General features: G+C 32.2%; 1 protein-coding gene and 1 long non-coding RNA gene across 2 annotated transcripts; one reads left to right on the top strand and one right to left on the bottom strand.

The window, feature by feature from the left end:
* Positions 1 to 584: 584 nt before the first annotated feature.
* LOC105641188 (Homeodomain-like superfamily protein) lies at positions 585 to 16,007 on the bottom strand. The gene is made up of 6 exons (XM_089715949.1): positions 15,801 to 16,007; positions 15,640 to 15,716; positions 15,275 to 15,341; positions 15,070 to 15,145; positions 9,854 to 9,917; positions 585 to 950 (listed from the first exon to the last, which is right to left on the bottom strand). Exons 1-6 carry the CDS (start codon positions 15,925 to 15,927, stop codon positions 585 to 587), a joined length of 777 nt encoding a protein of 258 aa, XP_089572075.1. The 5' UTR covers positions 15,928 to 16,007.
* On the top strand, positions 11,251 to 12,179 carry LOC149492780 (uncharacterized). The gene is made up of 2 exons (XR_016318751.1): positions 11,251 to 11,553; positions 11,666 to 12,179. It is a non-coding gene; the product is annotated as an uncharacterized LOC149492780 (long non-coding RNA).
* Positions 16,008 to 17,953: the final 1,946 nt, after the last annotated feature.

Here is a 17,953-nt window from a genome sequence, read left to right on the forward strand (position 1 = left end):
AGGAAGACTCACTTAAACGATGTTGAAAGTGTTTTTTACATGATTAAGTTTCAAATTTTTAAGATTCACACCGAATTATTTAGGTTTGTAATATTGCATTAAATAAAATTTGTGTTCAAAATTATCAAAATTTCTATTATACTGAAATATAGTAAGGAAGACCTATATTTCAAAATTTAATTATACACAACTCAATTTTATGCCCGTTGCACTATATATTTAATCCTCTTGTTAAATTCACCAATCAATCAAAATAATTAACTAGTAGCAGCAATAAAATGGACAGACTATATAGTTAAATTTTAAAAATAGATGGTTCTAACTAGTGTATTTGAGTATAACTTTATCACTAACTAGTGTATTTGTTAACGATAATAATTATATTTCAGTAGCAACTAATGGAAAAATAAACAGAAAGATTAAGTAGTATAACAAGGATAAATTGAGAGACTACATAATTAAATTATGAAAATAGATGATATGACTAGAGGATTATATGATAATTTACTCAATTTTAATACTAACAGAATTATAAAAATCATTAAAGTTCAAAAAATGTTTATATATTTAACCTTTTTTTTTTCTTAACTACTGTATGAAAGCATGTTGAGTTTCAATAATTCAGATGTATTTACAGCAACAAAATCACAGTTATCCATTGTATTTAAGTCTAAATATGTAAGACCTTCAGCCTTGTGATTAGAATATTTAATTTCTTCCCTTTTAATATGCAAAGATGAAGAGGTTGCCTTGCTATAAAAATTTGTGAAGTCATTAACATTGTCTTCTTTCTTGTTTTCTGCATTGATATTCTGAATAAGATTGGATAGAGCCAAATCAGGATTGTCACTGCTCTTAATATCAAGTGAAAGGCTCTTTTGGGCTTTGTCTAATATGGCTTGCAAGTACTTTTCTTGCACTTCAATTCTCATCCGTAGTTTCTTTTGTACCTATTCCAAATTAAAGGAAGCAAATAAAATAATTTAGCAATACTAATAAAAGATTTTATCAAACAACTAAAAATATGAATATTTGTTAAAGAAAGTAATTAAGAAAATATCTATCCCTTCCTACTTGCAATAAATGCACTAGAAGTTAAAATATGTTTAATACTTTCATAACCTCATTCAATTGTTGTCCTAAATTACTTAGTAGTAAAATTAGGAGTTACTTTAGGATAAGACTTACCTACACATAGTGTATAAAACCATCTGTATACCAAGCGAATCAATGAAGAATTTTAAAAAACTATTAATATTTTATTATTTTTATTTCAAATAAATGGTCAAAATACCCTTATTTCAATAAAAAAAATTATTTTTGATTACCCATGCACCAAGATTAGGTTAGTCTTGCCCTTGTATTTATGGATGCAAGCAGAGAAGAGAAAGTTAGAAAGAGATATTTTGCAGGAAATTAGGCTTGATATGTAAGAGAGAGAAAGAGGTAACCCTTAAAACAACTCATTACTATAAAAAAATATGACCAGCACATGATATCTTAAGTTTGGGGTGCATAACAACTTAACAAATTGAGAAATTTCTAAATTAGTGTAATGGAATCAAAACTTAGGGACTTTATAACTAATATTAAAATAGAGATCTTAATTAGTGTATTTAAGTTAAACCTTAAGACTTCATAGTTGTTTTTCATAATCTTTATGTCGCTTTTTCATTTTCTTTTGGGTGGCCACCAGCGATCATAATTACGAAAAGCACGTCTGACTCAAAGCGCAGAAAGGCGGACGACCTTACTAAGGCAAAAGCCTATGGAAAAAAGCCCTTGCCTAGGGCATAGGTGCAAAGCATAAAAAAGAGCACATTTTTTTTTATACCATCAATAAATTTTAGGGTTTTCCTTTTTCATATATGCAATTTGGTTGTGTTTATACAGACTTCTATTAATAAAAAAAAACTAAAAGAAATAGAAAATATTGGTAGATTTGCAGAAGCAAAAATGCAGCTCCACTCTACTCAAACTCCTCTACACCAATTCATTAACAACTAAAGGAAGCCCTCAATTAGATGATTTAAATCAATTAAAGCCTTGACAAAGAAGTCTTCTGCTTCGATTGAGCAATTGATTAACATAAAAGAAAGATATGTCTCTCAATTATTCTTTTAATCTCTCTCTCTCTCTCAATTTGATTCAACAATCGGCTTCTACTCCCTTCTCTTCTCTTTCAAGTCCAAATAGCTTCAATTATAAGTTGTTATGCTGCCAATTTTTTGTTGATTTGTGTTGCTGAAATTTAAGCTAACTTTTAGTTTAGGACTACTGAAATTATGATTTATTTAAAGCTATGATTATAATTCTTAACATCTTATTATACATTACTTTCAATTATATTTAGATATTCCAAGTATTAAATAGTTCATTTTAAGATTTTATATGTTTATACTATTAATATGAATTTTGTGTTCAATTTTGGAAAATTTTTTCTTTATTTTTGTGCCTCACCTCGCTCAGGCATGCACGCCTTCACCGTGCCCATTGCGCCTAAGCTCCAGGACCCCTTTGAGCCATAGTGCGCCTTATGCCTTTAAACAACTATGCTATACATATATTGTGTTTTCCTTGAATAATTCTTAAATTTGTGTTTGCTCTTTTGATATATATTATGAGTAAATATCTAAAATACATTTGTTTTAATAGATTTTTAAGTATATAGTCTTAGATCTATCTGTTTTGGTAGATCATGAGTTTTGGTTAATATTTTTTGAGATTTTTGTCACCACTTTCACAGTGGTGTTGTCTAAACTAATTCATTATTTGAATGGTAATGCGAATCGATATGTAGATTTCCTCCATAATAAATGGAAAAATTTTGTAAAATAGTTGTTTTAAGGCACCAAGTGGAGCATGCTTACGGTTGATGGCACAAGTCTGTTGCTATGTCAACTTGATTGAATTCCTCAAATCAAGCTAAAGTTTTTTATGCTTTATATATGTAGTTTATTACCCAAATGTATAAATTTGTCCCCTGAAATTAATGTGATTTTTTTGTGGCACTATCTGTTAGGTTATCGGCAATAAAATTACGAGAATAATAACACAGCGGAAAAATTAAAATAGGACACACATAAATTTACGTGGTTCACCCTCAACTGTTTAGGGCTACGTCCACGGGACCAACGCTGAATATTTCTTCCACTATTAAAAATAGTAGGTTTACAAAAGAGAGTAATACAAATAATGGCACTCACAAGTGTTTCCCAAAAACACCCCCAATAATCTTCACTATTCTAAACCCTTAGTTTTAAGAACCCTTCTTAAAACTCAAAAAACTCTCTATTATTCTCTCACCTCTTCTTCGTCTGCTTTGTGTTGTTTGGTACATCTAAACTGAGAGGCACCCCCTCCTATTTATAGGAGAGGGAATGAGAGAGTGAGAGAGTCGTGACACACGACTTTTCCTTTATTTCGTGGTTGGTTGCCAAACTTTGAATGGTTGGCAACCAACCTTCTGACTTTCCCTTTTTTTTTTTTTCTTTTCATCACGTGGTTGGGCACCGCCACTCCACTAAAAAAAATATGTGGGTCCCACTTGAGTGGGCACACCACCACCAACAAATCTCCCCCTGCACGCTCAAGTGGGGACGTCAGCCATATTCTCCATCATCCCTGCAGCTAATCGACAATATTCAAATTTGTCTTTTGGAAGAGTCTTCGTTAACATATCTGACCCATTTTCATCTGTATGGATCTTCTCAAGCTGTAACTGCTTCATCTCCAGTACATCCCTGATCCAATGATATCTAACATCAATGTGCTTTGATCTTTAATGAAAGGAGGAATTCTTCCCAAGATGAATCGCACTCTGGCTATCGCAGAATATCAAATATCGTTCTTGATAAATTCCGAGTTCATTCAAGAACTTCTTCATCCACAGCAACTCTTTGCATGCTTCTGTTAGTGCTATGAATTCTGCTTCAGTTGTTGATAGAGCAACGCACTTCTGTAATCTTGACTGCCACGACACAGCTCCCCCTGCAAATGTGATTAGATACCCTGATGTGGACTTTCTCGAGTCAACATCCCCAGCCATATCTGCATCGGTATAACCGACTAATACTGGCTTCTCATCTCCAAAGCATAAACATACTTTAGTCGTACCTCGAAGATACCTGAAAATCCATTTCACTACAGCCCAATGTTCCTTTCCCGGATTTGAAAGAAATCGACTCACTACTCCGACTGAGTGAGCAATATCTGGCCGTGTACAGACCATGGCATACATCAAGCTTCCAACTGCTGAAGCATATGGGATCTTTTTCATCTCTTCCTTTTCTCCATCGGTAGAAGGGCACTGTTTTGAGCTTAATTTAAAGTGATTAGCAAGAGGACAACTAACCGCTTTAGAATTCTCCATTTTAAACCTTTGAAGTACTTTCTCAATATACTTCTCCTGTGACAACCATAATTTCTTGGTTCTTCGATTCCTTGTAATCTTCATGCCAAGAATTTGCTTTGCTGGTCCCAAGTCTTTCATAGCAAAAGACTTACTTAGCTGTTTCTTCAAGCTATTAATTCTGACAGAATTCTGACCAACAATCAACATATCATCCACATAGAGCAAAAGAATAATGTAGTCATCATCAGAGAATTTCTTTACAAAGACACAGTGATCTGAAGTAGTCTTTTTGTAACCTTGCTCCCCCATAACAGACTCAAACTTCTTGTACCACTGTCTTGGTGCCTGCTTTAAGCCGTACAGGCTTTTCTTCAGTTTACAAACATAATCTTCTTTCCCCTTTTTTATGAAACCCTCTGGCTGCTCCATGTATATTTCTTCTTCCAAATCTCCATGTAGGAAGGCAGTCTTTACATCCATTTGCTCGATTTCCAGATCAAAACTGGCGGCCATTCCGAGCACTGTCCGAATGGATGTCATTTTCACAACTGGTGAAAAGATCTCATCAAAATCAATACCTTTTCTTTGATTGAATCCTTTCACAACCAGTCTAGCTTTGAATCGTGGTTGGGAGCTGTGTTCTTCTTGCTTGATCCTGAACACCCACTTGTTCTTCAAAGCTTTCTTGCCTTTGGGCAACTTTACCAGCTCAAATGTTTTATTCTCATGCAAGGATTTCATTTCATCTTGCATGGCTTCAATCCAGTTCCTTTTGTATTCACTTTCCATTGCTTCTTCAAAGCATTCAGGTTCTCCCCCGTCAGTCATCAATACATATTCATTTGCTGAATATCTAGTAGATGGTTGTCTGACTCTACTAGACCTTCTTAATGTTTGAGAACCTTCTGGTGCTGGTGGTTGAACATGAACACCATCAAAATCTTCTTCTGGTTCATTCTGATAAGGAACTTCTGGATTTTCTAACTCTAGCTCTTGTTCTTGTGGAATAGTCTCTTCATCTCCAACTTGTCTTTGTTCTGCTATTGGAGGAACTATTTGCACATCTGTTGAATCATCTTCAGATCTATCGGCAGCTTGCTTCTGAGTCTTTTCAACATCTTCAATAGTCTGATTTTCAACAAATACAACATCTCTACTTCTTATCATCTTTTTCTGGATTGGATCAAAAAATCTATAGCCAAATTGATCTTGGCCATAGCCAATGAATACACATTGTCGAGTTTTGACATCAAGCTTAGACCTCTCATCCTTAGGAATATGCACAAATGCTTTGCAACCAAACACCCGCAAGTGATCATAGGAAACATCCTTTCCTGACCATACTCTTTCTGGAGTATCATACTGAAGAGGAACACAAGGTGAACGATTTATAAGATGAACTGCTGTGAGAAGAGCTTCACCCCAAAATCTTTTAGACAACTTTGCATGTGAGAGTAAACATCTGACTCTCTCCATCAAAGTTCTGTTCATCCTCTCAACCAAACCATTCAATTGCGGCGTCTTGGGAGGTGTTGTTTGATGTCGAATACCATGCTCTTTGCAGAAAGCATCAAATGGCCCAGTGTATTCTCCACCATTATCTGTTCTGATGCACTTCAGCTTCTTGCCTGTCTGTCGCTCAACCAAGTTTAGAAATTGTTTAAAAACATCTAAAACTTGATCTTTAGACTTCAAAGTGTACACCCAGGTCTTCCTAGAATGGTCATCGATAAATGTTACGAAGTATCGATTTCCACCATATGACATCGTCAATGGTCCACATAGATCTGAATGTACCAGATCTAACACATTCTTCATTCTGGAAGGCTGAGAAATCTTGAAGGCTACTCTATTCTGCTTTCCTGCCATACAATCAGAACATTTCTCTAGATGGACTTTATCCAAACCAGATAGCATGTTGTTTTTAACCAGAGTTGTCATTCCTTTCTCACTCATGTGGCCTAGTCGTTTATGCCACAATTCAACTGTACTGTCATCCTCCGCTACATTTAAAGTATCTCGGGAGAGCTTTGCATGCATCACGTACAGCTTTGGATCTTTCTTTCCATGGGCCACCACCATGGAACCTTTTGTGAGTTTCCACTGACCATTTCTGAAGGTGCTACAGAAATTTTCAGCATCAAGTCTGCCAACCGAGATTAAATTAGAATGCATGTCTGGTACATGCACGACATCTTTTAAAATTAATCTCGAACCATTTTCTGTCTCCAGGCAAATATCTCCCTTACCGACGACTTTCAACAGTTTGCCGTCTGCTATTTTGACCACACCCAGATTTTCTGGTGTGTAAGATGAAAAATTCTCTCTCCGGGATGTTGCATGAAGTGTAGCCCCACTATCAATTACCCAACTGGTCTCCTGGGTTGCAAGATTGATAGTGTCTTCAATGAACAGTTGGAACTCAGCAATGACATTAGCTTCATCATCACTGCTCTCTTCTTTCTTTGCTTTGCCTTTGATCTTCTCCTGATCACTTTTAAACTTCCGGCAATACCTTTTAATGTGCCCCTTCTTCCCACAGTGATGGCACACAATATTGGAAAATCTGTTTGATTTACCTCTGCTCTTATCTCTTGCATTTGAACCTCTAGATTGGCTCCTCCCTCTGGGCTGGTTATTTCTTTTAGCATCCGCTAAAAGAATGTCTGACTGAGATGAAGAAGGATTCTGTGCTTTGCGTCTCATTTCTTCATTCAGAACAGCATTTTTAACAAATTCCCAGCTAACTCCACTATGTGGTGTGGAGTTTGTTATTGATATCTTCAAAGTCTCCCACGACTCTGGTAAGGAGGCAAGCACCATAAGGCCGAGGATTTTATCATCAAATTTTATACCCATATTTGACAGCTGGAGAATGGTCGCCTGCATTTCACTCAAATGATCTGCTACAGAAGTACCTTCTTGGTATTTGAAATTCATCAGCTTCATCAAATAAAATAATTGGTTGTCGCCGGATTTTGAGGCATATAGCTGTTCAAGCTTGTCCCATAATGTTCTGGCGTGAGTCTCGTTACAGATGTGGTTGTACACATTATCATCGACAAATTGTCAAATATAACCACAAACTTGTTCATGCTCGAAAGCCCATTCTTCATCAGTCTTGTCTTCCGGTTTGCTTGAACCAAACACGGGTAGATGCATCTTAGTTACCATAAGGAGATCTCTCATTTTATTTCTCCATATATGGTAATTTGCGCCATTTAGACTGATCATTTTGCTCGTTCTAGCTTCCATGACTTTTGAGTGAATAGTAACCGTATATGTAAATAGTAACTGTATACGTAAATAGTACTATACGTGAATAGTACCTGTATGCGTGATAGTACTATACGTGAATAGTGCTGGGCTTAACAGTGACGGGCTCAGCAACAGTAACGTCAATAGTAACTATTCACCATTACTATTTTACTATTCATCACTAAGTCGATTTTGCAACGTCTTTCCGAGCGGACTGCACCAACGGACTCGTCGTAATTTTCTCGTCTTCGTGGTATATTTATTTTCAAAATATATCCACGGATCTGGTACCGCTATCTGACCGGCTGAACCAGGCTCTGATACCACTTGTTAGGTTACCGGCAATAAAATTACGAGAATAATAACACAGCGGAAAAATTAAAATGGGACACACATAAATTTACGTGGTTCACCCTCAACTGTTTAGGGCTACGTCCACGGGACCAACGCCGAATATTTCTTCCACTATTAAAAATAGTAGGTTTACAAAAGAGAGTAATACAAATAATGGCACTCACAAGTGTTTCCCAAAAACACCCCCAATAATCTTCACTATTCTAAACCCTTAGTTTTAAGAACACTTCTTAAAACTCAAAAAACTCTCTATTGTTCTCTCACCTCTTCTTCGTCTGCTTTGTGTTGTTTGGTACATCTAAACTGAGAGGCACCCCCTCCTATTTATAGGAGAGGGAATGAGAGAGTGAGAGAGTCGTGACACACGACTTTTCCTTTATTTCATGGTTGGTTGCCAAACTTTGAATGGTTGGCAACCAACCTTCTGACTTTCCCTTTTTTTTTATTTTTTATTTCTTTTCATCACGTGGTTGGGCACCGCCACTCCACTAAAAAAAATATGTGGGTCCCACTTGAGTGGGCACACCACCACCAACACTATCAAGCTTGTGGAGGACCTATCATGCAATACATTTTCACATTTCAATAATAATTATGCTCCTCGTCAAAATAAAATAACTTTGCAAGATTTAAATCATGATCCTCCACTTTTACATTTTCTGGGATGTGCATAGCTATTATTGAAATATAAAAATGTATGGCCATGATATATCGCAAACTTGAGGATGCCACAACGCAAATGGTATAAACTTCAAGGGCAAATTTATACATTAGGCCAATGACCAAATGCATAAATATACCTCTGTACTTTACGAAAAAAATCTCGTGGCATCCTGAACTTTGCCAATGACTTATTATACCCTTGAAGTTACGAATTTTGTTAATATTGTATCTCTCTCTACACTAATAATAACATTTTTTGGTGTTTTTGGTATTTATGTCCAAGTAATGTTTCAAACAATAATTTTCATATTTTTCAACTATTTAATAAGTGTTTAATTGACCAAATTTAGGTGTTCGAGTATTCAATAGAATAATTTTGCAAGTTGAAGTATTTAGTTAATACAATTTTATAAATTAAAGTGTTCAACAGGTCAAAGTAAAAGTTGAGGGTACCATAAAATTTTTTATGTAAAATACATGGATGAATTTATGCATTGGGCCTGCCGTGATTTATTGTTAGGCTTCTTATGCAAAAAAAATGAAAACCTGTTATTTATATATGTATTTCATATTTGTATTCAACAACCTTTTAATGATACTTCTATTTCTTTCTTTTCTTTTTTTTTTTTTTAAAAAAAAAATTTCATAGTAGTTACCCCTAACTAGTGTATTTAGAAAACAAAGCATTTTAGCAACAGAAAGAGAGAAAAAAAAAAATGAACGGAAGAGGAACTGTTTTTGGTAAAAAGCCAGTTCAATATAGCCTTTCAGCTTTATTTTCTGTTAGTAGTCACTACTAATAGAAAATAGATAAAAAATAATATGGCACGGAAAGAGAACGATGTTAAATTTTTTTGATTCTCAAATCTAAATAATATCGCTAACCCTTTCGTTATCATTGTCTTCCTTCTCTCAACTAAAGAAGACCCCTAATAGTAATGGCCACGCATTTCCAGACCTAAGTTAAATAAGTATATATATATTGATGGGATATCCTCCCAAGTCCCACATCAGATAAAGAGGAGAAGTGGAACTAAAATATAATGGTTCAAACCCAACCCATTAGTATGAGGCCTTTTGGGAGGTGCCCAAAAATAAATCCGTGAGGGCTTGGCCCAAAGCGGACAATATCATACTAATTTGGGGTTGGATGGTACGCGCGGTCCTATCATATATATGGTTTTCCAAAGACATAAAGATTTGGTTTATGTATGAGAACTATACCTCCAGTTGCTGACTTAATCTATCATGTACTTCAATCTGTGACTTTGATGTCTCTGCAACTTCTCTGTTTTGAGATTGTGACAATCAATTAGCATCATATACTGTAAATGCACGGTTATAAAAAAGTAAAATAAAATAAAATTGAAAGAAAAAATATATATAGTTTGTAGATTCTTGAATGAAATTTCTTATCTTATGCTATTAAAAAAATATTATAAAGATATATCAATGGTAAAAAAAAAATATATAGCCGTGATTTTTTATTATTAGAATAAAAATTAGTAGAGAGACATGTGTTCAGGAGTATGGATTAAAAATGTTAAAAATTATAGAGATAAATAAAAAAAGAAGTAAAATGAAAGGTGGTAAAATTCATTAATTTGATTTATTTTAAAACTAATGTAAAAAATATTTAACTCGGTATTTCATTAAAATTCATGAATAAAAATTTATTTTAAATAATTAAAAGTTGTATAAATCATCAGCTTATCATGTTATTAATTTCTAATACTTTAATTAATCAATTATACTTAACATAATTTAATTTAATAAAAATAAGTTTTAATTTTTAATATAAAATAATAGCTGCTCATATCATTAAAATTCATAAACTATATAAGTTATTTATATCATTAAAGTTATATAAATTATTACTTAATATTTTATTAATTTTCTAACGTTATATTAATCGATTACATTTAGGACGGTTGAATTCAATTAATAAACAATCATACATCAATTTATTTTCAAATAAATATAAAGATAAACAATTAAGGCATTACACATGTCATATATATATATATATATATTTTTTTTTTTTTTCCTACCATCTTTTACTTAAAATATAAATTCAAATGTGCTTAAATTTAAACCAATTATGCTTAATTTTCCTTTTCAATTTGTTTAAGTTATATAATCTGATCCAAAATGGTATTTTCATTCTTCTGGATCAATTTAATTAGAACATAAATTTCAGCTCATGATCAATTTATTCCAATTGACGTGTGTGACAAAATCTATTTAAAAATTTTTAAAGAACTGTCTAGCAAAATTAGAGAATAACTCAAATTTAAAAATAAAGTTGCTTTAAAATATTTAATTAACCTTTCATTTTCTTCTCTACTTTTCTTCACTTTAAATCTGTTCAGCAAACTTAATTATTTTGATAATTATTAGCTATTTTAATAATATTTAACTGATTGTTGTTTAAGAATTTAACCTAAAAAAAAATTCTCGAGATTTGCAAGTTGTTGCAAAAACAGTCTAAAGTCTAACCTGAAATTCGTCTCCTTCATACCCCAAATTAAAAACTTTTAATATTATCACCCTAAATCAAATTTGGCTAGGACTTTAAATAAAATAATATTAAAAATGAGCCCGCCAAACCAGCTGAGTTAACTTAACCAACCCCCTGAAAGTGATCAAAACTCAACGTTATGATTTTATTCTCTCCTTCTTGCTTCCTAAGTCCATGTAATTATCCTCACAGTTCAGACGCATGTTAAAACCTATACTCAAAATAATGGGAACAAGTTATGATCCTGAGAGTGGAATTGGCCTCACTGCACTTTGAATTCGCCTAAACACAGTCTTTACTCTTTCCTTGGGACCTGCATTTTCACTCTCAACATCTCCGCTCTGTTTGTCCAGCTGTGCCACGTTCCCATCAGCACTTACAATCAACTTCCCATTCTCTCCAGGTTTTACATCTCCTAACCTTCTCTGCTTTCTTCACTTTTTTTTTTCCTTTCAGTTTACGGCCTCTGACTCAACTACAACCTTTGGCATCTCCCGATTGATGTTCAAAACTAGAGCTACAACCGAGTCAGACACCATATCACTTATGGGATCTGCACTCCTTGAAGTGAAATGTGTCTATCAGACTCCTGCTTCACTGTCACTCGCTGATGCAGTTGCAGCGTTGGAACTCCAGACTCCTCGTCTGTCCCAGATTCCACACTCTCTTATATTTGCCCGAGTCGATGCTTTATCACACCAAAGGCACAAGAGAATGGAATGGTAATCCTCTGCGTAATATTTGTTGTCAATGGCTGTGAGAATACATGAAGCAGAACCCGGAGCTCACATGAAATTAGGAAGCAAGGAGAGAATTAGGGATTTCAGAGAGAAGGGGAAGATGAAATCAAAACGGTGAGTTTTTATCATTTTCAGGGGGTTTGGGTTAAGGTAACCAAGCTGGTTTGGTGGAATCTATTTTAATAGTTTTTTATTCAAAACCTAGGTGAATTTGATTTTAGAGTAATAATATTATAATGTTTTTAATCTAAGGGGACGAAAGTCAGATTAGAATGTTTTTTTGCAACAACACGCATATCTTGAAGTTTTTTTTATAAGTCAAGCCGATATTGAAAGTTAAACATCACATAAGTTAATTTTTTATACAAGTGTACCTTAATCTCTAACCTGTAGTTCAAAATATATTATCGAACATTATTTTTAATCTTTAGTATTTTGACTAGAAGTTATTTAAAAAATTATTGTCTAACACAGTCTTTCTGGTTCATCAAATGCCACTCAATATCACCACCACTACCAGCCAACGGCCACTGCCGCCGCTACTGGCACTGTATATGTCATAACTAAAAAAAAAAAAAGCAAATACCAAACGTTAAACACTAAAGTAAAACAACCACCAATATTTATATCTACCTGACTACCTCTTCACCTCTAGTCTCCTCCGCCTCCACCCTAGGCATGGCCGGTTCAGTGAACCGCCGGTTCCGGTTCACTGAACCGCCGGTTCGAGATGTTTAAAATTTTGAACCGGAACCGACCCTTGAACCTCCAGTTCCGGTCCGGTTCCGGCACGGTTCAGCACGGTTCCGGTGAACCGACGGTTCAAATTACGGTTCCGATTCGGTTCCGGCATTACGCAAATTTTTAAAAAAATAATAAAATTTTTGATTTCGTATTCATGAATAAATAATAATTTTAAAATGTTTAAATTTTATTAACTAAATGAATTATTATAAATTTTAAAAGAAAAACATCTATTAACTAACTTAGAACTATTATTATATTAAATTTTCAAATTTTGCTAATTTACTAATATAAAAAACTATAAATGGAATATAAAATTAATGGAATGAGTTGACAATTATTATTTTCAAATACTAAGAAAAATATTTAAAAAATAAAATGAAGTAAATTTATGAATGGAAAAATTTGAGATTAGAGAAAGAATTTGGAATTGGACGTGAGAAAATAAAAAATAAACAATAGATAATTCCAACATTAGGGAAAATAAAGCAATAGAAAAAATAATGAACTATGGAAATTTGAGAGAATTTTGATTTAGAATAAGAGAAGAGTTAGGATATAATTGATTGTGAAATAAAAAAATCATCAACTCATCATATTTATACATGTGTCTCATTTATTAGTTTTCCAAATTGTCCCTTATATAATTTAGTAAATTACAGTAAATAAATAAATAAATGATTAAAATGAATAAAATTTATTTACCAAAAAATAAATAAAAAACACCTATCATATCAAAAACTATCCGTTACACTCTTTTTTTGTATACTTGAAAGTATTTTTTTTATATAAATCAACTATTCATGTACCATTTTTTATATAAATTAAGTCAAAAAATGTGTATTTTTTTCACAATTTTTTATAACTCATATACCATTTTACTTCTCTTCACCATAAATCAAATCAACTACAATCAAATCAATTGATATAAATTTTTTTTATAAAAATTTTAAGCTACAATTTTTTGTGTATCCGGTTCGAACCGGACCGGAACCGCCGGTTCACCGCCGGTTCCGGGCCGGTTCCGGTTCATATTTTAACATCCACATGAACCTTAACCGGCCCTTGAACTGCCGGTTCCGGTTCAAAATTATGAACCGCCGGTTTCAGTCCGGTTCCGGTTCGTCTACAGTACGGTTCGGTTCCGGTTAGAACCGAACCGGTGGCCATGCCTACTCCACCCTGCCTCTTTTTGTCGTTCCTATTTTACATTCTACAAAGCCACAAGAAGTCTACTTCTCTTGCCTCTCTTTAAGCACTTACCACCTTTTTCTCTTTTGTTTTCCCTTTGCCATAGACGCTAATTAAACTAATAATTGAACACTTAGGCCTATTTGGCAGCAGGGTTTTAAACGGTGTTTAGTGTTTTGATAGAATTGAAATATTATCTTAATTAATTATGGAGTTCGGTAATATAATATCTACCCTTACATTTAGAGTTTGACACAATGTTTTATGAAACCTTATCTTCATTAAGTTTTAGCGTTTTATAATTTTTTTTATGACACCTATACCCATCATTTGTCTTTACCTTGTTCCTCGCTTTCATACCTTTTTTATCATTTTATATTAAATTGCTATATAATCGTTAACCACTAACAGCTAATATTTAGCAGCTAACCATTAGTAAAATAGCTGACAGCTATTAAAACAGTTAACAGCTACTAGAAGAACTAAATTTGTCGAACAACCCTTATAAGAAAATGGCAATGGACCTCCTATTTTCCCTTAATGTTTGAATTTCTTAATTAGTTTTTATCAGTTAAAAATGTGAGAAATATTATTTTATTTTTCTCACTTATTGAAATAAATTTATCAATAGCCGAAATTTGTAATTTGATCCAAAAAGTTATTCCTAGTAAAATGCATATCATAAATAAGTTCAAAGGGAAAATTGACTGTTATCCAAAATTTAACAGAGGCAAGGATGCAAATGATCTTTATAAAATTAATTATGCTTATGCTACAATTAATAAAATTTACAAATAGATTCTAAATTTAATAAAAGATAAAAATTAGCCTATTTTTTAAATAGTATAATAAAATTACATACTAAAAATGAATTAAATAATTAAACTAAATTAAAAAATTCATACCTAAAACTTGCATTTTAATTTAATTTGTTTGCAATGAAATAATTTCAAATTAATTTATTTAGGCCAAATAAATAATTTAATCATTGAACTTTCATAAAAAAAAAAAAATACTTTATGGTCTCCTGAACTCTAAAAATGACTTTAGGCACTCTGAATTTTATTTTATTTTTTAATAATCTCCTAGGAAATTCAGTTTCATGAGGTTAGAAATAAAAAAAATGAAATTCATGGACCACAGGGTAAAAAAATAAAGTTTAGGGAGTTATAAAGTTAAAAAATAAAATCTTATGAAAGTTTCAGGGTTAAATTATATATTTAGCGAACTTAATTAATGCATACCTTGGTTGGTCATTAACTGGAGATGAAGCTGTAGCTAATCCTGAAGAATTATTGCCGAAATTTACATAAGACATCCCTGATATTTTAAACAAAGTGTATGAATAAGATTATCAGTATAACCAATATAAATAATAAAAAATTAATTATAAAACATTAATCAATAGTTTATTTTCAGAAATAATAAATAGAGTAGTTACTATCTAACCGGTATTCTCCTGACTATGTTGTTTAGTATTTTGTTTTCGAGCTTGTTGTTGTCCAAGTCTGTATTTCTGACCATCACCAACAAATAAATAAATAATTCGTGTTAAAAATATATTATTTTCTCCAAATTTATTTTTATTCTCTTGTTAATATATATATATATATATATATATATATATATATATATTGCTTTTCCATCGATATCCTCATAGTCTCATACTCTCTGTTGGATGGATGTAAGATTAATAACATTTCAGGATTTATAGTTATTCCCATGATAGCACCATAATTAAAAACTTGAAACAGTCTTTATAGGTACATAATTAGTAATTTAAAATAATTAAAAAAATAAATAAATAGTAGTACCTGTAAATGGCTCTTTAAATGGTATAATGTCAAACCCTTCAACCCCATCAACCTCAGCACTGATTTTGGAGTTGCTTCTACAGGAAAGCAAATAGAATTAGCATTTGATGATAGATTAGAATGAAATTACGGAAAAGGAGTTATAAGAGAGAGTTAATTACTGTGAGGACCGCCAAGCTTGGTGACAGCATCAACAAATCGGTGATGAAGATCAGAAGTCCATCGAAGCCTCGGCTTTGGGTCTCTCGTCATTACCACTCCTCCAATGTTTTCGTACATTCTCTCCATTTCTTAAAATCAAGCTTTTTAACTTCTAATCACCAATCAAACGGACCTAAAACTTTATAAATAGCACTGTGGCAGTTTCTGCAATTTTATATATATTTTTAATTTTAATTGTATATTAAAATTAATAAAGGGGGATGAACATTAGGAGGAAACCTCGGCGCCGAATCTAAAAGGGAACATGATTGCCAAATGCTAATACAAAGTTTTAGACTTTAAATACAAAAAGGTAAGCTCTCTATTTGATCCCTATATTTTTGCTAAATGTTTAATTTGGATCAAAACTATTTTTTGTGATCAATTTACTCCATTTTTTAGAAAAATTATAAAACATTAAGTTTTCTCTATTTTTATTGTTATTTCTTAAAATTTATTTAAAAATGGAAAATTTAATATTTTATTATTGTGCAATAGCAAGGGGTAAATTGAACATAAACTTAAAACTAATGTCTTAAATCAATTTAAAAGTTAATATTGAGCCACAATGATTATCTAGTGAAAATTTAAAGGGGCAAATTGAATAATTATTATATTATATTTCTAATCTTGACAACCGTAGGATAGTATTACTATGATTGTCCTGATGAATGGATGGATGGATGGATGGATGATCCATCTATTAGAAAGAAGGGTTCGAATAATAATATTTAATGAAAGAAGCATGTGGGATGAGGGCAAAAGGGCGCAATAACCAGACAGGAACACAGCGGAACACGTTTCCAACTCTCCGCAGCAAACGGAGAGGCTACAACTACAAGCTGACTTTTAATTTAAGAATATTCCATTTTCTGTCATATACAAATGTTTTTGTTTTTGTTGAGTCCGTGAAAATCTGTCCAATGAATCTATCCTTCATTCCTTTTCTCTTTCCTCATTTTCTTATTCATAATATATTCCTTCCTTCCTGCCTTACTTCCATTTCCTTCATTATCAGTTTGGTGAGCCCAATTATTTGATCGGATTCGACTTCAGACAAGTCCTTTTTTTTATCCTCCTTTTTAGTCCGATTCAGCCCAAACTCACACTAGGTAGATATATATTCATGAGTCGGGCATGGATAGGTTTTTTAATGTTAATTTTCATCATTTCGAGAAAAGTTAATGGGTCTGTTAGGCAAAATTAACTGTTTTGATAGCTGTTTAGCTATTTGAATAGTTGTAACTATTTGATTAATTTTTCATAAAACACTAAAAACTAAACGTTATAAGAGTTAACATTTTATAAAAATACTACCTTAATCTTTAAAAACTAGTTCAAATGTTATAGCGTTTAGCATTTTGATTGATCAAAACGCTAAAAGTTACTTAAAAATTTATTGTTCAACACAACCAATATCCATCGGCCGTCCAACCTGTAGAAGGGTTAAGTCAAATTGATATTATAGGTATTATGCGGATTGCATCAAAACAAATAAATAAATGCCAATTATAAACAAAAAAAAAATTATGGTTTTAACAATTATTATCATCAAAACAAATGTTATGATTTTGCTTCAACTTTATAGAACATTAGATTAAATATAGATAGATAGGTTATAACTCCTAAATATTTTAATTTTATAATGATTAAAACTTTGGCTATTTTAACAAAATCTTAGTAATTTTAAGGTCTAAAATCTAACCCCAGAGGATTAAAAATAAATAAACCTCAATATAATTAATTAATTGAAATTTTAAATGATTTAAATTTGTTTCCTTTTTCTTCCCTTTTTATAGTAATTTGTCTTTTTATAACGTACATTGAATATACTCGCTTTTAGTACTTGTTTGATTTTTTTATGCATATAATATTAAAGTATAAGTTTTCCCTCAATATAAATTAATACAATAAATATATATTGTTGATAAAAAAAATTACTAAAGCATAAATTCTTATTTAAATTAAAAAAAAATATAATAGTTAATTTATATTACACTTTGCTCTAGAAGCTACTTGATACTCATTTTTATTTTTAATATTAAATATTGATTAGAATATTTTAGTTTTTTATAATGTTAAAATAATTTTTCTATGAGATTAGTGAACATAA

The sequence above is a fragment of the Jatropha curcas genome, chromosome 11 (assembly GCF_041381405.1).
Source record: "Jatropha curcas cultivar XTBG-Jc1 chromosome 11, XTBG_Jcur_1.0, whole genome shotgun sequence".
Taxonomy (NCBI): Eukaryota; Viridiplantae; Streptophyta; class Magnoliopsida; order Malpighiales; family Euphorbiaceae; genus Jatropha; species Jatropha curcas.

Excerpts from the sequence above, each read along its gene's own strand:
- LOC105641188 (XM_089715949.1), bottom strand. The coding sequence starts at position 15,927 with ATGGAGAGAATGTACGAAAACATTGGAGGAGTGGTAATGACGAGAGAC. Across the intron at positions 15,342-15,639 it reads ATTTAAAGAGCCATTTACAG|AAATACAGACTTGGACAACA; the intron begins GTACTACTATTT and ends GGTGATGGTCAG. Across the intron at positions 15,146-15,274 it reads ACATAGTCAGGAGAATACCG|GGATGTCTTATGTAAATTTC; the intron begins GTTAGATAGTAA and ends TTAAAATATCAG.